This window comes from Oryzias melastigma, linkage group LG17 (assembly GCF_002922805.2).
Source record: "Oryzias melastigma strain HK-1 linkage group LG17, ASM292280v2, whole genome shotgun sequence".
In the NCBI taxonomy this organism is placed as follows: Eukaryota; Metazoa; Chordata; class Actinopteri; order Beloniformes; family Adrianichthyidae; genus Oryzias; species Oryzias melastigma.
Window position 1 is genome coordinate 15,144,269 of NC_050528.1, and position 20,869 is coordinate 15,165,137.

General features: G+C 39.9%; 2 protein-coding genes across 6 annotated transcripts in view; one reads left to right on the forward strand and one right to left on the reverse strand.

The window, feature by feature from the left end:
• Positions 1-20,869, forward strand: part of LOC112144307 (tripartite motif-containing protein 16-like) — a gene marked incomplete in the record, with an annotated part of 1,074,856 nt that overhangs the window by 527,757 nt on the left and 526,230 nt on the right.
• Positions 1-20,869, reverse strand: part of LOC112144315 (WD repeat-containing protein 37) — a 55,160-nt gene that overhangs the window by 10,127 nt on the left and 24,164 nt on the right. For 4 of the 5 annotated variants that reach the window (XM_036216301.1, XM_024268805.2, XM_036216300.1 and 1 more), the window contains 7 exons: positions 18,072-18,168; positions 17,771-17,866; positions 17,610-17,674; positions 9,686-9,821; positions 9,500-9,571; positions 1,319-1,363; positions 1,135-1,211 (listed from right to left, as the gene is read on the reverse strand). In XM_036216301.1, coding sequence (XP_036072194.1) covers positions 1,135-1,211; positions 1,319-1,363; positions 9,500-9,571; positions 9,686-9,821; positions 17,610-17,674; positions 17,771-17,866; positions 18,072-18,168 — 588 coding nt within the window. The remainder of the gene's footprint in view (positions 1-1,134; positions 1,212-1,318; positions 1,364-9,499; positions 9,572-9,685; positions 9,822-17,609; positions 17,675-17,770; positions 17,867-18,071; positions 18,169-20,869) is intronic. The other variant, XM_036216302.1, reaches the window with a different exon arrangement.

Genomic DNA, 20,869 nt, shown 5'->3' on the forward strand with positions numbered 1-20,869 from the left:
CTCAAAACACGCCAAAACATTTGGAAATGGTAAATATAAGGCGAAATACAGTTAACACCGAAAATGACCCACAACCCCATTACTAATCCTTTAACGAAACTCCAGCTTATTGGGAAGTGGAGAAACCCAGCCTCATGCTTCTGAACGGCGGATGTAATCAACGTGAATCAGCTGATTCTGCTGCGAAAATGTTTTTTTTTTTTTTTAATGGATTCTGCACCAATATATAACGCTTAAAAAACGTAAAATATTTTGGAACTTTGAGGATAGAAAACTTAGGAGAACATTTTCAGGTTATGCTGTTAAATGATCCACAACAGCAGTGATTTTTATCCTTTTTATGTTGTTTTAGTTACTGCTGAACTTGATCAGAGGTTGACAAAAAAAAGTGTCATTTTAAAATTTTTCACTCTTTTTTTCATTCCGAATCTTTGTGGTTTTTTTTATCAGTTTTGTTGAGTCTGATCTCCTGTTCTAAATAAAGGTATAAATGGTGGTGATGTAATACAAATCATTTCAATTTTCATCCATCCAGTAAATTGACATACACATAGCAATAAACATTATAATAAAAAGTAAGAATTGTGGTTCGATTCGCGAATCGTTGAACTTGATTTGTGAATCGAATCGCCACCTTAGCAATGATCCACAGCCCTACTCTAAGGTGTGTCCTCGGTCTTCTCCGGGGACTCCGCCCAGTGGGACATGCCCAGAACACCTTTCTAAGGAGGTGTCCAGGAGGCATCTGGATCAGATGCCCGATCCACCTCAATTAGCTCCTCTCAATGTGGAGGAGAAGCGGCTCTACTCAGAGATCTCTCCGGGTGACCGAGCTTCTTCCCTATCTCTAAGGGAACGCCCAGACACCCTACAGAGGAAACTTATTTCAGCCGCTTGTAGTCGGGATCTCGTTCTTTTTGTCATGACCCAGATCTCAGGACTGGAGGTGAGAATTTGAACGAAGATCAACCATCAAATTGAGAGCTTTGCTTTCTGGCTCAGCTCTCTTTTCACCAAAACATGGTGAAAAGAGAGAGAACAATATATGTAAACAGATCTATATATCTGGATCTATCTATCTTATATCTTATAGAACATACAAGCATGACAACCAACAGTTCGGCTCAAGCTTACACTGACATCCGCCACAGGCTGGGGAGTTGGCAGCTGCACCATGTACCTCCAGATGTGGGCTGTCTGATCTCCAGAGGCTGGAGGAGGGACAAGGGTTTGAGTGACAGATGAGTGCTCACTGTAGGAGATCTGGGAAAAAAATTAGCTTTCAGCTCAGCAGAGGATTTGTTTCATTTGCCTGTACCTGTTAGAGCCATCTGCTCATTAGGGTGGAACTTGATAGAATTGACTGCAGAGAAACAGAGTTTATGTCAAACTTTACCACCAAGTCATCCATGGAGTACTGTTTAAAAGGACAAAGATACAAACATTAACTCATCTTTTGAGACCAGTTAAGATTTTTATTTTTTTTTATTTTTGAATTCAAGCAGATGCTAAATCAAAGTAAGTTTAGAGCGAAAGGAGTTTGATGCTTATTTGTATCAATAGGCATGATGGGGTTGAGACCAGAAATGTTTCTGTTGCACGTGTTGCGTTTGGGACATAGCTGCTTTTCTCTGCGACAGAATCAAGTCATCTACGTTGATTGAGTGAGACATTCACTACCGTAAAATGTTGCTTATCAGCACAAAAATGCTTCAGAATCTGCTGGAATTAATTCATAGCGTTCGAGAGGTACAGTAGTTGAAAGAATGTCAACGGATGAAAGAATGTCAACAGAGAAGCTCCGCTATTAAAAACCCACTCCAATGAAATTGGGTGTTTTTAACATGCTCTTGCAGCATTTTCCTCATGATGGAGAAGATATAGTGCCCAGAGATATTAAAATTAGAGATATAAAGATATAAAAATTAAAACTGATTCTTTGAGTATTTTTAATTGTGGTAAATCAGGAGCAGATGGAAAAAAATTGAGTTTAAAAAAATTGTAGTTGTTCCGTACAAACTACACGAGCAGGCCACAAGCTCCCTGCTCCATTCTGATGCATCCACTTGCAGCCAAATAGATTCATGTTTGTCTTTGTTTTCCTCATTTAAACTGGTTAAAAACTGTACGGCTGGATAGCTCTGATATTGGTCGCCATTTTTGTTGCACTGGTAATGTTAGGGTGGGGTTATGAGGGGCTGTAAGCTTTCTGGAAGAGAGTGTAAACAAATGGATCTGCTTGCGGGGAGGATTAAACATGCGCAGGAGCAGAGAAGCGCACGCAGGTGTCTGAATTATCCATGAGGAATGTTTGGTACATACATTGAGATGTCTTATTTCTGTGTGTAGTTTCAAATAATAAATGATATCATAAAGGCTATGTTCCACACACTGCGCAGAGATCCAGCCGAACTTTACGCACATGTTTTTCCAATGTGTTTGTGACTTTGCGCGAATGCAGCCCTGCTAAATGGTGTTTGATCACGCTGCACCAGGTCCCCTTCAGGTTTCCGGTGCCACCGGAGGTGTTACGGCTGTGGCCGTATTTGGTTTTATTTTCTTTTGGTGCGGCGTATTTTTGTCAGAGTGGGACTCCTGTGTGCTTGGTGGATCTTTGTTTGTGTCTTTCTGTTTATTTGTTTCAGGTGTGGTGCTGGAGGCGTGGCTCCCCACTGGTCAAACCTGAAGGAGGGGAGCCTTCAAAACCACCATTTGGACCTCCAGACCATGAGAAGGGAGCTGGGCTGCAACCTGTCTCCACTGCAGCTCAGTGATCTTCTCCACCTGTTTTGATTTGTGTGCACTTTGTAGTTTCTTTGGTGTTTTGTGTTAGGTCCCACTCTGTGTTCTGTGTTTAGTGTTGGTTTAATTTAGGTGAAGCTGTAGGGGTGAACCGCCATTTTCTTTAGTAAATGTTTTCTCCTGTTTCTGTTAGTCCAGGGAGGTTAGTGTTTGTCATTATTTTACTGTTTCTTTTACAGGTAAGCTCCCTGGGTTGAGTTAGTTGGGGTTTTGTTTGTTATTTTGGCCTTGGTTCACCCTGAAGCCCTTTTGCTTCACTTTTAGTTATTGTTTCAGTATGTTTTGTAAATAAATTTGTTATACTTTTATGGAGACCTTTTGTTGTGTTTTGTTAAAAACTTATTTAATTTACCTTTATGTTGGGCCCCGGACCCCTAGACTGAATGGGGCGTAACAGGAAGAAAAACCAAAGAGCGCGTGACTTCGTTCATGGAGTAATGGATGACAGACGGCGCTCACACTTTACTGGGATGCAACGCCGGGCGAGTTATGCCGCCATGTGAGAAGGATTGTTGACACCTGGGCTAAAGATCTGCTGTAACTGTTGTCTGAGCTTTGGCTAAAACCACCGGCATCATTGCTGAAACACCACCTGATAACCAACTCCGACAACAATGAGAGGGAACCGGCATGTTTTATAAACAGCTGTTTGATTCAAACACTGAAGATGTTTTGTAAGAGGAGATCCATTAAATAATAATAAGATGTTAAATAGCAGAATAAAGTTTAACTAAACACTGTTTTGCTTCTGTCAAATGTATGTCAATGAATGTAGCCACGAGGGGGCCAAGCCAGGGTCTCATTGTGCCGGTCCCAAGCCCGGATAAATACAGAGGGTTGTGTCAGGAAGGGCATCCGACGTAAAATCTTGCCAAATCAAATATGCGAATCAGACCTACGAAATCCATACTGGATCGGTCGAGGCCCGGGTTAACAACGACCGCCATCGGTGCTGTTCACCGACAGGGTGCCGGTGGAAATTGGACTACTGTTGGTGGAAGAAGGAGAGGAGGAAGGCAGGTTCGTAGGGAGAGAGAGAAGAGGAAAGTCACTAGTGTTGGACTGAGAGTTGGGACTTTGAATGTTGGAACTATGACAGGAAAGGGTAGAGAGTTAGTGGACATGATGCAGAGGAGAAAGGTAGACATACTGTGTGTCCAGGAGACCAGGTGGAAAGGTAGCAAGGCTAGAAGTTTAGGAGCAGGGTTCAAGTTGTTCTATCATGGTGGAGATGGGAAGAGAAATGGAGTAGGAGTTATCCTAAAGGAGGAGTTTGTTAGGAGTGTTGTGGAGGTAAAAAGAGTGTCAGATAGAGTGATGAGTCTGAAGATAGAAATGGAGGGTGTCATGTTCAATGTTGTTAGTGGGTATGCCCCACAGGTAGGATGTGAGCTGGAAGAGAAGGAGAAGTTCTGGTTGGATCTTGATGAAGTGATGATGAGCATCCCTGGAAATGAGAGAGTTGTCATTGGTGCAGATTTCAATGGTCATGTTGGTGCAGGAAACCGAGGTGATGAGGAGGTGATGGGCAGGTTTGGTATCCAGGAGAGGAATGTAGAAGGACAGATGGTGGTTGATTTTGCAAAAAAGATGGAAATGGCGATAGTGAATACATTCTTTGAGAAGAGACAGGAACATAGAGTGACCTATAAGAGCGGAGGTAGAAGCACACAGATAGACTACATCTTGTGTAGACGGTGTAATCTGAAGGAGATCAGTGACTGTAAAGTAGTGGTTGGTGAGAGTGTTTCCAGACAGCACAGGATGGTGGTGTGTAGAATGACTCTGGTGGTGAAGAAGATGAAGAAAGAGAGGGCAAAGGCAGAGAAGAGGACAAACTGGTGGAAGCTGAAAAAAGAAGATTGTTGCATGACTTTTAAGAAACAGTTGAAACAGGCTCTGGGTGGTCAGGAGGTACTCCCAGATGACTGGATAACTACAGCTAATGTGATCAGGGAGACAGGTAGGAGTGTACTTGGTGTGTCATCAGGAAAGAGAGTTGATAAGGAGACTTGGTGGTGGAATGAGGAGGTGCAGGAGTGTATACGGAGTAAGAGACTAGCTAAGAAGAAGTGGGACACTGAGAGGACTGAGGAGAGTAGACAGGAGTACAGGGAGATGCAGCGTAAGGTGAAAGTAGAGGTGTCAAAGGCCAAACAAAGAGCTTATGATGACTTGTATGCTAGGTTGGGTAGTAAGGAGGGAGAGACTGACCTGTACAGACTAGCAAGGCAGAGAGATCGAGATGGGAAGGACATGCAGCAGGTTAGGGTGATCAAGGATAGGAATGGTAATGTGGTGACAGGTGTCAGTGGTGTAATGGAAAGATGGAAAGAATACTTTGAAGAGTTGATGAATGAAGAGAATGAGAGAGAACAAAGAGTAGAAGAGGTGACGGTTGTGGAGCAGGAAGTAAGAAAGATTAGTAAAGGTGAAGTGAGAGGGGCTTTGAAGAGGATGAAGAGTGGAAAGGCTCTTGGTCCTGATGATATACCTGTGGAGGTATGGAAGTGTCTAGGAGAGATGGCAGTGGAGTTTTTGACCGGGTTGTTCAACAGGATCTTAGGTGGTGAGAAGATGCCTGAGGAATGGAGGAGAAGTGTGATGGTGCCCATTTTTAAGAATAAGGGAGATGTGCAGAGTTGTGGTAACTACAGAGGAATAAAGCTGATGAGCCATACAATGAAGGTGTGGGAAAGAGTAGTGGAAGCCAGACTAAGAGCAGAAGTGAACATTTGTGAGCAGCAGTATGGTTTCATGCCAAGAAAGAGCACTACAGATGCAACATTTGCTTTGAGGATGTTGATAGAGAAGTACAGAGAAGGTCAGAGAGAGCTCCACTGTGTCTTTGTAGATCTGGAGAAAGCTTATGACAGAGTGCCCAGAGAGGAACTATGGTATTGTATGAGGAAGTCTGGAGTGACAGAGAAGTATGTCCGAGCAGTGCAGGACATGTATGAGGGCTGTAAGACAGTGGTGAGGTGTGCTGTAGGGGTGACAGAGGAGTTCAAGGCAGTGTTAATTTCGTTGACGAAAAATTTTCGTCATCGTCTTCGTCAACGACACCATTTATCCAACGAAAACGAAACGAAAACGAAACAAAAACTCCCGCCCAGACACGGAAACTTTAACTAAATTGACAGACTTTTTTCATCAACGAATAAAAACGAAACTAAAATCCCGATCGAAGACGATATCCAATCATAATGACTGCTGGAGGAGGAGGGCGGGAGCCAATGCAGAGCGATATAATCAGAACACAGAGCCCTGCAGCCCGCCTGGGAAGATGCTAATTCAATGAATTGTGTCTGTGATAGAGGTGAAAAATGTCTACTCCAGGTAGAAAAAGAAAAGTACATATATGGACAAATGTTATATTTAACGCCACCCTCAACAAGACGTTGTGTGGAGCGACCATCACAGGCAAAAACACAAGAAAACCTGAAGCGACGTTTGCAGACAAGCCAGCCTGAAATCCAGCAAAGGTAAACATACAAACACGATTATTTCCAGCGTATTGGGCTGAATCCCAATTCCTCCCCGACCCTTCCAACAGTTGTTCCACTTTAAAGAGTATAATTATCTGACATAGTTGTTTTAAGGGGTTACTCTCGCCAAGCTAATTAGCGCCAGTACTGCGCGGTGGAGAAGCGCTTTTCTTCACGCGGGTGAAGCTCTGAAGCTCAGAGGTTTACATTTAAATGTAAGTCTGGCTTTATTGTTTTAGCATGACGTTTGTAAAGTTATAAACCGATGTTTTAGCGTATTTCTGAGCGCTAGCAGCCCCGCTGCTTCTTCAGATCCACAAGCAGTCACCGGTTTAATCTCCAACTCCATCACGTTACGTGACAACAGCGCCCTCTAATGGCCGGCGGTGGTATTACAGTTCATCACAGACATGCTGTTCAAGCACATATAACATGCTCACAGGTGTTCTGGACAGCTTACTCCCCAATGAATGTTTTTTTTAATGCATTTTTACGCTTGACTACCTCTTCAATACATTTTTTTAATGTTTGGACATTTATGATAAGACAAGTTATTTACACATATTTACATGTGACCAGCACAGGATATGATGAAATTCATGTTTTGTCCACATGTAATACGTGCAGCCAAGATCCCGTTGCTGCATTTTAAGTTTGTGCAAGGCTGGATTTCTTTTGTTGGGCGCACCATATTTAAAATTAAACTTAAAGTTAAAGTCCCATTAACCGTCACACTCCTAAATGTGTGAAATGTGTTCTCCACATATGACCCATCCCCTGGTGGAGCCGTGAGCTGCAGAGACAGCAACACTCAGGAAACATTTGCTTGTTTAACCCTAACCATAACCATAATCCTAACCTTAACCCCTGTCCTCTGGGTCAGTGCGACTGAGAAAAAAGTTTAGCACTGGCTGCAGGTTTTTTGAAAGTTACGTGTGAATAGACACTTTCCTATTGGAAATGGGATGGAATTATAATGATATAATTATATTTATTTTTTCTTTTAATGTGTTTTAAGTTGGTGAAGCTGAATTCGCAGAAATGACAAGTTTGGAAAGCAAAGTGAAGTAAAATGTTTTTATTTTTATTTTTTATTTTTTTACAAATTACTCAAATCTTTGCATGTTATTCATATGATCATACGGTGTAAATGTGATTAAAATACTTTACCTTTATTCTATATTTTTGTCGACTAAATATCTACTGTAATTTCGTCGGCTAAAATTTGACTAAAATTAATAGAATCAACATGACTAAATTGCGACTAAAACTAAACCCTATTTTAGTCAAAAGACTATGACTAAAACTAAATTAAAATTCTCCGTCAAAATTAACACTGGTTCAAGGTGGAGGTGGGATTACATCAGGGATCAGCTCTGAGCCCCTTCCTGATGATGATGGACAGACTGATGGATGAGGTTAGACGATATTGTGATTTGTAGTGAGAGAAGGAACAGGTGGAGGTGGAGTTAGAGAGGTGGAGGTTTGCCCTGGAAAGGAGAGGAATGAAGGTTAGCCGCAGTAAGACAGAGTACATGTGTGTGAATGAGAGGAACCAGAGTGGAAGAGTGAGGTTACAGGGTGTGGTGGCTGCCGCCATCACAGGACCATCAGGGCATTAAATGCATAACACCACACCATATTTATTTTCCTATTGTTGTTTAAGTTTATTAATCTGTTTTTTTTTTTGTTGCTGGCCCAGAAGACCACAGTGCTTGCCGCTGATGCCGCCATCTGCTGGATGAATGAAGTCAGGCCTGACAACTCCAACATGAGCACTTGGCAGCAAACAACAACAGCAAGCAGCTGATTGGAACTTACCATAGCCAAGAGTGGAGGGGGAGATATTAATTTGTTTGTATAGATTATAATTTGGTTTAATTTCTAGTTATTGTCATTAATTTCTTAGAAGCAACTATATGTTATATTTAGTTTACATTTTATAGATTGATTTGATGTGCTGGCATATTGTTTGTAATTAGAGTTTATCGTTTTCAGTTCCCCCTTGTGTGTCCTCAGTGGATTGATCACCCACTATAGATGTTTCCCTTGTGTGTCTGTCAGGTTAGATCAGTTTCAGTCTATTCAGTTCATGTTACTTTGCTAACTTATGTTCCCTTTTTCTTGTTAAACATTTGCCTGAGTTCCCTTATTGTTTAGTTGACCTCTTTTAAGGGGCCAGTGTGTTATTCAAATCGTTTTTTGAAAAGAAAATTAAATTTCCAACTTTTTTGATACGTTTTTGCATTCTGTCCTGCTTTTTTGGCTGCTTGGTCCACCACACAGGGAGTGGAGGAGTTTAAGTATTTAGGGTCAACAGTACAGAGTAATGGAGAGTGTGGAAAAGAAGTGAAGAGGAGAGTGCAAGCAGGTTGGAATGGGTGGAGAAAAGTGTCAGGTGTGATGTGTGACAGAAGAGTTTCAGCACAAATGAAAGGAAAGGTGTACAAGACTGTGGTGAGACCAGCCATGTTGTTTGGACTAGAAACAGTGGGACTGAAGAAAAGACAGGAAGCAGAGCTGGAGGTAGCAGAGATGAAGATGCTGAGGTTCTCTTTGGGAGTGACCAGGATGGATAGGATCAGGAATGAATACATCAGAGGGACAGCACATGTTAGAGGTTTTGGAGATAAAGTCAGAGAGGCCAGACTGAGATGGTTTGGACATGTTCAGAGGAGAGACAGTGAATATATTGGTAGAAGGATGCTGAGTCTAGAGCTGCCAGGAAAGAGGTCTAGAGGAAGACCAAAGAGGAGGTTTATGGATGCAGTGAATGAAGACATGAAGGTGGCTGGTGTTAGAGTGGAGGATGCTGAAGACAGGCTTAGATGGAGGAAGCCGATTTGCTGTGGCGACCCCTGAAGGGAAAAGCCGAAAGAAAAAGAAGAAGACTGTTTTGCTTCTGTCACCATTTTTTGTGCGCCTTGTGTATGGGTTAAATACAGAAATAGACCCCTAATTAAGACTGCGCCTATAATACAGTGCACCCTATGGTGCAGAAAAGACAGTAATTTCATTAATTTTTAAAGATCATGATTAATAAATCACAAAAAAAATGATTGGCATGACTTCACTAATCATAATTTAAAGACCACTGGGAATGTTTTTACAAAAGATGATCAAAGTGGGACTTAAAGGAAAATATATAGAAGCACCCCTGAAGTAAATCAACATCATCTTAAATTTAAAAAAACACTATTTCTAATGACCTGATCCTTGATGGCCCATATACTTCAGGAGGCACTTTCCTGTCTCGATGCTCCACAGCATGGCAGTGTGGTCTGTTAGAAGATATCACAGACATAATACTGAACCAATCCAACAAGTTCCAAATGGCAAAACATAAAAAAAAAACATCACAAAATGAACACAATGCACTGATAGAATGAACAAACCCGCAGATGCAGTCCCGAGCACCACAGGTTGGTTCCTGGTGATGCCAAGGTCCCAGATGCCGTCCCTGTGACCGACATACTCCTTAACCAACTGGCAAACCGCTCTGGCTGCGGTTGCTTTGAAACTGGACACAATCTGACACGGACAGGAGAGTTAGCATCAAATCCTCGAATGTTGCTGAAAAATCCAGGGAACCAGGGTTAATACACCTTCAATAAAACTTGATTTTTGTCTCAGTTTAAAGCTATTTAATGAAATTAGAGCTTTCTTTTTAAACCGTGCAGGTATCAGATCATTTTGATTTGAAATTATTCTTCCAGAGAGGTGTAGGAACCCTGGTGTGGTGAAGGGGAAAGCGGGTCAGCAGAACCAAGGATCGTTGAGGAACAGGAAGCTTTAGTCTCTGAAAAGGGTGAATTAAATCTTTATTGATGTTTGCTTCAAGCTCTTCTATCATAGCCCCCACCCCTCTCATTAATGCCTACAGAGCTTTGAAAACAAACACCATCAATACAAGAAAAAAAATCAGATCTGCAACAAAAATATCAAGGCAAAAGTCACGGCTTTTGTTTTTATTACAGATTATTAATCTGTCACCAAAACCAAATGAAAACTAGCAAGGGAGAAACAGGTCAGTAATTCTGTTAAATCAGACGAGTCACGGTTAGATCTGGTGTTTACATTGAAGATGGGAATGATACAAGGACTGCAACTTCGTTTTTGACACAGACCGCTAAATAAGTTCCAACTGAAAGGAAGGAGGAGAACAGCATCACTGAAAAACAATCTCCACTCGGTCACATGATCAATGTGACCAAGTGGCACCTTGTTGCATGAAGGTTACAGGATAAAAAAGGATGGAAGCTAAGCCTGATGGGAACTTAGTGTTCGATGGCTGGGTTTTTTCTATGTGAAACAGTTAGGTGAGGGGGTTCCGATGATGCAGTGTTGATGTACAAATGCAACCCAGTCTCCTACAAAAACGTTCAGTACCCACGTTTGTCCACAGGGAAAAACGTAGCAGTTTCACAAAAAACGGGTCTAAATTGTGGAATTGCTACGTCTCATTCTCTCATTCATTTCTACGGGGGTTCGCCGGATCACGTGACTGATCACGTGACTTTTGAGTTTCTGCCTGTCGCTAGAAAAAACACCGTAGGATATTCACTCTTTTTCGGTGGAAAAATCACTCAGAATAAAATATTTTGTGGACTCATCTTTATTTTGACAATATTTCTAGTGAGAAATGCACCCGTTACTATCAGGATATACATTTATTTTGGACATATAGTTCGTAGTTAGTCTGTTTTGCTGGACTTCTCCCCAGAAGGGGCTCCAAAGTCGTGGAATATCAACGTTTGATAAAAATGCATATCACTCTGTTCCCTGCGCTGCTCTGAGACTTTCAAATCACTGCCTCCTCTCATCCCAACCCACAGACAAAAGCTGAAATCATCTAAGCCCAAAGTGAAGACTGTTAGAGATGGACGGATGAGTCAAAGATGCAAAACGCAAAGATCAGAACGCCTTTGAAAATGCTTCCTCTGACCTGGATGAACTGACTGTGACATCCTAGATCAGGTTTTGTGAGGACATACATGTGCAGACCAAAACCCTCCACAAATTCAACAACAGACAATGGTTTACAGCTAGCTGAGGCAACTAGGTAAGGACAAGGAAGAGGCCTAAAGGAGTGGGGATCGTGACCTTTAGAAATAGGTCAACAAGCTGACAAAGAAGATTACGGCAGCTAAAAGGATCTACGTACACTGCAAAGTTGACCAGTTTTCTGCAGTTTGGAAAGTCCCGCAGACCCTCATGAGAAGAGATTCCCCACCCCCACCCTGCAGAGAGCTACCACCTAGCTGAAGACCTCAACAACTCCTATTCAGGTTTCTAAGGACCATAGCATTCCCTCCCCCATCACTTCCAATCTAAAGGAATGACTTGTTATCTCAACTTCCTTCAGACTGAACCGCTAACCTGGACTAAGGATCGGTGAATGTGTGTCAACAGTTTTAGAAGCAGAAGATCAGGAGGGTTCCAGGGCCTGATGGAGTGTCTCCATCCTGTCTGAAAGTTTGTGCTGACCAGCTGGCTCAAACTTTCATCCGCCTCTACAACAGCTCCACCATCATCCTGGTTCCTAAGAAGTCCCCTCTCACATGGTTAAATGACGTGGACGATACAGTCAACATAACTCTCCACTACATCCTACACCACCTTGACTCTGCAGGGACCTATGCATGCATCCTGTTTGTGGACGTCAGCTCTGCATTACCATCATCCCAGAGCTCCTCCATCAAAATATCACCGCTGTCTCAGCAGCTGCTGACCATCTTCTACACTGTTACAATCCATTATGTCCTGACCACATCATGGATTGGTTTGGACCTACAAGCAGACAGGGACTGACTGAAGAGAATCCTAAGATCTGCTGGGACCTGTGCTGGTCATTTTTTGTTTATTTTCCAATTCAGGAGCAGAACCTCCTCATAAGACTCCTGCAGGAGCAGAACATCCTCATAAGACTCCTGCAGGAGCAGAACCTCCTCATCTAGACTCCTGCAGGAGCAGAACATCCTCATCTAGACTCCTAGAGGAGCAGAACCTCCTCATCTAGACTCCTGCAGGAGCAGAACATCCTCATCTAGAATCCTGGATAGTGGAACAGCTCAGTGTCATTTTTAGCCAGAATCGTTCAGTTGATGATACAAGCATGAAATTTGGTACAGTTATAGTCTCTGGGTCTAGTTACAGGAAATAGCCACACAAAAATCCAATATGGCCGCCATTTTTTTCAAGATGGCCGCCATGGCAGTAAAGTTGGCAGAATATCATAAAAATAGTTAACTTGATGATGTTTTCAATAGTTTTTTGCCCCGAAAATGGACTGCTAATGCCAGGGTGGCAGTGAGGATGAGCTCTTTCTGCCTAAAAAATGCCCTATAATGGCTTGCGCAACACAAAGCCTCTGGCAGTCAAGTTACCTGATGAAGTACTCATATTTTTTCAATATAACTCATTACACCAACAACCTTTGGAGGCCATCTTGGAAAATGGCCGCCATTTTGGAATTTAAAGTGGCTAGCACTTTTTTCTTAAAATTTGGTGACTTATAAGTACTTCAGCCAAATTTCATGCTTGTATCATAAAATGAAAGATTTTTTGAGTTAGCTGCTCCACTAGGAGGAGCAGAACCCACAGGAGCAGAAAATCACTTCAAAATCTTAAATGTTATTTATCCAGCCACCACCAGTGTATGAATGTGCGTGTGAATGGGTGAATGGGTCTGTGACTGTGAAGCGCTTTGGGCCCTTGAAGGAGGGTAGAAAGCGCTATACAAGTATACGCCATTTACCATTTACCATCCATCTAATGATAACCTTCATAATACATTAAATATTGACACGTACACTTGTTACAGCAATAACATATAAACAGTTGCACAACTTTTTAATTCATTATTATTAAAAATGTGAGAAATCCAAATTTTCTGGTATGATTTTTAGTGCTGATTAACCTGCAATAGTGTTCATTTCCCCTTTTACATTTCAAAACTGTTAGATTTGGTCTACAAAAAGAAAAAAAGCAGAATTTGGTATTAATACTTTAATAATGTTTGCAAAATTTGATATACATAAATGTCATTTTTTGACAGTAGTTTTTGTTGGTTTCAAAAATGAAATACTTGTCAAAGGCTACTTTACAAGAATGTGAAATCCCCAAAACCTATGTCTTATTTGAATATTTAGAACACATTCTTGAAATAGTTGATAGACCTTAATTTGTACTTTTTTTATGAGAAACTGCAAGCTATAACACATATCCCTGTGCTTTTCTTTTAAGAATAACATATTTATATGTTTACTCTTTTGGAACGTTGTTTAGACGTTGTTTATTGTTATTTTCTCTTCTCTTTCTCTCTCTTATTCTGATTTGAGATCTTGTTTATGTATGCTGCTTTGTTCTGAGCCATTTATATTCAATAATACTTGTATTTTTGACATATTCATGCTGTATTGTTGAAATATCTTGTCAATCAAAACATGATTGAATGGAAACAGTTTCATTGTGTTTTTTTCCACAATTCCTAGAATTTCGATAAAACTTTGCTCAAATATGTCATGGAAACGCAGCTAATTTCACACATTTATCACCATGGAGCAACAGCAGCTTCTTTCCTGTTTGCCTAGCATCTTTGGCTACCACCAGCAACATAAAAGCGTTCCATTGCCACTATGTATTAGACACCTGAAAGAATGTACGTAGAAAAAAACAACCAACATTTACATCTAGAAAATTGTTCAAAACAAAGTCAAAGTGTTTATACATCCTAAAATATGTTAAATTCGACCCCCAAAACCAGGCGATGTCCACCATATTTTGTTCTTGCCGCTAGAAACCTTGCCCTGTGAATAAACGTTGTTTACGAGGCAGAAATCACCAGAACATTATTTTTATGGTTTAGAATCTGTGTTTTGGGATCACTTATTTCCGTCTGCTGGACCAAAAGTAGTCAGACTGTCTAACGTTACATTTATGTTTCATTCCATGGATAACACAGCGCCACCTACTGATATTTTATTAAACCAAGTATAGTCTAAATTGTCAGATTCTCTCTTGACCTCTACAGCTTTCAAGAATCATTAAAACTCAATCATTAAAGTCTGTTGATATTGTGGATCAATAATTTATTTATTTGTCAAATGTATTTGGTTTATGTCATTCATATAATCATAAAAATAATAACAAAAATAATAATAGTAATATTAATATCATTATTAATCATAATAATAGACCAATAATGATAGTTTAATAATAATATAAAAAAGAAATAAAATAAATAGTTTTTCTTTCTTTCTTATATTAGTCTGAAAGCATCGTCGTTATTGTCACTTAAAATAACCGACATTCGTGTTTGTTTATGAGGGAGAAAATAAAGGAACATTATTTTTATGGTTGAGAATCTTCGTTTCTGGAAACCTTTAAACTTTTGACCGTCCTCGACCGGAAGTAGTCAGACTGTGATCACGTTCTAGCTTTACGGGAGTCATTCACGGCCCAATTGAAAAAGGGTCCGGGCGGTTTGTCCGAACCTACCCGAACCCAAACCTTGACCCGGCACCGACGCGGGACGGGTCCCCAAATCCTGCTGATCGTCCGGTTCCGGGATCGTTCCGTGCACCGGAAACGTTGATATTCCATGATTTTGGAGCCCCTTCTGGGGAGAAGTCCAGCAAAACAGACTAACTACGAACTGTATGTCCAAAATAAATGTATATCCTGATAGTAACTGGTGCATTTCTCGCTAGAAATATTGTCAAAATAAAGATTAGTCCACAAAATATTTTATTCTGAGGGATTTTCCACCGAAAAAGAGTGAATATCCCACCGTGTTTTTGCTAGCGACAGGCAGAAACTCAAAAGTCATGTGATTAGTCACGTGATCCGGCGCACCCCCGTAGAAATGAATGAGAGAATGAGACGTAGCAATTCCACAATTTAGACCCGTTTTTTGTGAAACTGCTACGTTTTTTTCCCTGTGGACAAACGTGGGTACTGAACGTTTTTGGAGGAGACTGGGTTAACAAATGAAGTCAAACACAAACTTTGGTGTTGGTCAAAAGCAGCAACGGGTGTGTGTGTGGGAGGGGAGGGGGGGTAGTACTGGGACATTTAGGGTCTAAAGCTGCAGATTTTGCTTTCAGTGAAAGATTAGGCAAACTGCAGTGCAGTGGGCGGTCCGCCCCGGCCACATCAGCATTTGGCTTATTTTAATAGGAGGATTATGGGATAAGAAAATCTGAAAAAGTCTGTTCAAGAGCCTAGATCCATTAAAAATGTTCTCAAAGATGCTACAAAAAATGTTCTTTTGACAACAGAAACCTCTCCAAACTCAGCGGGCAGGTGAAGAGGACTTTCAAACTCTCAACAACAATGTTCACAAATAGAAGGGACCTGAACTAGCAAAGCTACTACTTCATTGGCTCTTCTTAGACGTGTTATTACTGAGCTTTAGTCCAAATGGGATCATAATAACCAGAGCGTTGATTCTACAAGGTAGTTCCATAAAGTTATTTATTATTTTTTTTGATACAGTTTTTACTTTAAATCCAACTCCGATCATTTTTTGAACAATTTTAAAACTGTTATCAGTTTACACGCCCTCCCTCTAGCTTACAACCCCTCATAACACCAAATTATTACTGGTGCAACAAAAATGGTGAGCAATTATGGAGCTTCCAGCCGCACAATTATGACCCAGATATTGGCTCAGATAAGGAAAATTAAGATGTATGTTGATCTATTTGTCTCCATGTGGATCCATTAGAATGGAGCTTGTGGCACCCCCATTGAATTTTCTACATCACAAATACAATCTTTTTCAAACTTCATTTATTGTCTGCTCCTGATTGACAACAATGTGAATAGATAAATACACAGAAATGCAATTTAAGCCTAGTTTTCTTAACAAATGTCTTCCATCATCAGAAAAATGCTTCAAGAACATATTAAAAAGACCATTTTCATTGGAGTGGGTCTTTAAGATTGGTCTGGATCGCTTCAATCAAGTCTACAGTCATTTTAGCCTTTGTGTATTTTTGTCCACTGAGCTTATTTCCTCACTTTTTAGTCTATGATTCTTTTTTCAGGGTTTTCTTATTTATTGTCCTTATGTATGGAGTGATTTTTGTGCCACCATAGTGCAAGCAAAAGTCACTGTTTTGAGATTACAACATTTCTAAATTGCAAACAAAATGTAAGATGTTAAGAATAAAACTTAATAATTTGCAAATGAAAAAAAGAATATTTGCTTTCAAAAACTTTTTTTTGCTATAAAAAATATTTTTGTTTGCCATTTTTTTTGCTTTTAAAAAATATTTTTTTGTTTGCAACACTTTTTTGTGCTTACAATAAATATTTTTTTGCGTTTGCAGCAGAAATGTTTTCAGATGCATTGTGCCTCATCTTGCCTTATTGTTAAATTTTATACTTAAAACTTTACATTTTGTTTGCAATTTAGAACATTTGAATCTGAAAACTGTGACTTTTGCTTGTTATGTGGTGCCACAAAAATCCCTCCATACTTATGGAGTTTATCCGGTCCAGGTAGTATAAAAGCTAAAACTTTTTGAATCAATTCTCTTGCAGACAAAATTATCCAAAATGTTCAAATCTGATGTGGCCAAACATTTTCCAGCAGACTATGCACTCCACCAAGTCCCAGCTGAGAAAATGATCCAAAGCAGCCACCAAATGCTCCGCCTCCTTGAATGAACTATTCTTCAAAGCATGAAAAGCATTTAGAAAAACGGCTGCTTTGTGTTACAGATGTCTCCACAGTGTACCATTATGTGAAGGCCGACAAGGAGCCAAATCAAAACCAAAGAGGTGCAACTGAAAAAGGTTTGTTAGTGAGATAAAAGAATGTAAGTTTTATCTCACACAGAAACAAACAGAAAAGCTCAAACTCCTACATTTGAATGACCAAGTCTCTGGGGGAGGGAGGCTCCACCCCCTGGCTTGGCTGTTCATGCATATTGGCACACAAGGGGGAGAAATCAACAAGTTACCCATGAGTCTCCACCCCACAACTCCCAAGTGGTTACGTTGAAGTTGCGGGATCCACCTACTCTGCCGTGGCAAGAATTTGAACGCGGCTACAGGCAAAAGGGCGAAACAAACAGCAGTTTGCCTTTTTAACAATGAAACATGTGTCATGTCAGTCTGAAGAACCGCAGAACAAAGTTCTGCTCAACATTTTCTCTATTGAATGTAACTCTCAGACAGTTTCATAGAAATCTAAAACACTTAATAGTAACAGAAACAACATGAGTGTTTACATAGCTCATGCAATGTTCTATCTCCACATTTCACTGACAGAACAACCAGCTTCACAACACAAGTCATCATATCTACCTTGCTTGTGGAAGCCTTGTAGGTGGTTTTCAGTTTTTGTGACAGCTGACTGGTACTATGACTTGCTGCACATCAGGAGAAGAATCACAACAAAATAAGACTATTAAAGGTTTTTTTTAAAAACAACATTACATTAAAAAAAAGAACTTCTGTGTTTTAACCTTTGGTTTTAAGAGCTCCTTTGGCTAAATCTGCCCCATCAAATGTGTGTCCCTCTGCAGCTAAACGCTCATTTAGCGTGTCGATTTCCCTCCGTACTGAAAGTCAAAACACAGGCATGTTAGTATTTACACACATGTAATGTAAAACACTCTAAAACAACAAGTAATATATAAAAACTACAAATCCAAGGTCACTACTGTGAAAGAGGAACTTTGTTAATTAATAGGGAATTTCAGAACGATAGTATAGCTTGAAATACCAACATTCAAGTGTTGGTGGTTTAGCCCAAAGCAAACTTACATTCAATGTTTTCTAAGTAGAGGTTTTCAAACTCCCTCTCGATCTGACTGAACAGTTCCAGCAGATTGCTCCGCAGTGACAGAGGCAGTTTGGAGTCCTGCAGGAGGAAACAGAAGAATCCGTACAGATGCTTGGAGTTAGTAAAAAAAGAAAAAGAAATCAATGCGATAAATGTTCATAAAAAAAACACCAGTGGAACATTTACTTCACTACCTATTATTTTTTTAAAATACAGAACAGTACCTGGTGTTTCACAAGACACTCACACATCCAATATGATATAAAACAACGATTGGTAAGTAAATCTTTTGGAGTGTACATCTCAAGCTACAGATTTGCAAAAAATATAAACAAAATTCCACTACAGACCTTTAAATATAAAACCAAAGGAATAAAATCAAATATTTAACACAGAAGAAGAAGAAAAAAGACTGAGTAGTGGTTTGAGGCTTCAACAGGAAAGAATCTGTGTAAAATCTAGAAAAAAAAAACCAGCAAAGCAGAAAAAACTATCTATGAGGGCTCGTGTCCCATCAAACATCAGTGTTTATAAAATTATTACATTCGAGTTTAGACATAACCATACACCGAAAGCTGTAATCACAATAAATCACTGTAAAATGCTGTCTGACAAAAAAAACAAACACCTGAGTTTATCTGGGTCCCGTTTCAAGAAGCAGGTTTTGTTGGAACTCTGAGTTCGTGAACTCCAAATTCAGTAAATCTCCGTTTTCGGTTTCAGAAAGAGAGATAACTCAAAACCGTGAAAGTGGGCAAAACCAAGCCCGTTTCAAGAAGCGGGTTAAGCTGAACTCAGAATCAATCACTATGGTAACTGAGTCTGTGAACGAAACCTGGTCTGGAGCAGGTTTCCTTCAGGAAACTTAGAGTTCTCTGCGGTCTCCGCCCCTTCTTAAAGTGAAAGATGTTCAAATATGAGTTCTTATTTTAACATATTCCAGGCAGCTACAGTGTTTTGGTTTTTTTTTAGCGTGCAGTGATATCCATGTGTGTGTGTATGTGGTGGTGGGGGGTTAAGAAAAACGGTTATTCATGCGATTACGGAGATTACTGGTTAAATTATTAACAGATCACAAACCATTTCTTACTTAACAAGTGACAAAATAACCTTCCTGGCATTATTATTTATTCATTATTTAAAATGATTCAAACGTAGACGTACGCATTAACTCTGCAGATATTTTCTCTCTCTGTTTTACCGCTGCAGCTGTGTTGATCTTCTTGCGGAAAAAGTTCTTGAAGTCGGCAAATACTTGTAGGAACTTATCAATTTCCGTCGCCGGAAGTACGAAACTCAAGTGTTTGTTCCCATTGCCATGGTGAATTGATCAGGGTTTTTTATGGTCGTAACGCTCGCATCTGATTCTGGTTCCAACACTTCAAGTTGATTGAATCAAACTTTTTCAGCCGTTCTGAAACCGAAAACCAAAAAGTTTGAGAATTTTGAGTCCATGGACTGTTCAGGTTTGAACTCTAAATTTGTTGAACCTGCTTCTTGAAATGGGTCCCAGGTTCTTTTAGACAGTTCTACAAAATCATTGACAGAAAGTAACATTCATATCCTTCTAAAGAAAGTCTGGATTCTGCTGCAGAAAGAAAGGCAATAAGCACTGAAGATGACATTTCTGCAGGATTTGTATGAAGAACGGGATTAAAAACAACACTTGAGGGTGAAAGAAAACAAAGACATGTTTCTGTTTTTAGACATTTTAAAAATATTTATTACCAAAGAAGTTCCTCCATAATTCCATAACAATTGCTGCACAGTCAGTGTTTGGCAGTTCTTAAAGACCCACTCCAATGAAAAAGGGGGTTTTAATAGAATAGAATAGAAATACTAATACTAATAGAATTTGGCTGTTGCAGCAAATAAACATTTACAGAAGCCCAATGAGGCAAATTTAATTCGTGATATTGGGCTATATAAATAAAATTGAATTGAAGATAAAAAGAATGAATATAAGAAAACAAAGTTTGCCAATTGTACTGTACGGAATTTAATAAGCAGAGTGCAATTAACTAATGAAGATGATTTTTACTAATTACTTTTTGTATTATTATAATCATTCTTTGATTAATACAATCTGCGCAAATTGTCTTTTTTTTAAAGATAATATTTAATGAGTATATTTTGATTATTGGTACTGATTAATATAAATGACTTGTCTTTGGATGTTTTGAAATTTGATTACATCGCTGATATTAATGATCCTTAATAGCCTGAATCTATGATTGTAGAGTATAAATATTTGATTATAAATCCTGAACTGGATGTTGATAATTCTTGTGAAGAAAATGGTATGGTCGAGTCGGGGTGGGATTAAATAAGTTCGCTTCCTTCCACTCTCTTTCAAGTGATCAACTTGCGATTTATTATGTGATATGTTATTTCATGTATTATTACCTGATTACTTGAAGTAAACCATTTCATTCATTCATTCATTCAGGCAGTAATGACCATCAGTCATGATAACAGTCCATTGGTGAGTTATCTGTTACAGAGTGATGAGATGTTATATAATCTTATTGCATACAGAAGATATGATTTCTTGTACGATCCCTGGAACAGTGGGGTTGTCTGAGTCTCTATTTGTCCAGAACTGGGTGAAGAGGGTGGTCTGGGTTATCCATGATGGATAACAGTTTGTTGAGGGTCCTCCTCTCCACCACAGCTTCAAAAGTGTCCTATTGCAGCTGATGATGGAGCCAGCCTTTTTTGATCAGTTTGTTCAGTCTGTTGGTGTCACCTGCAGCGATGCTGCCCCCTCCCCCCCCCC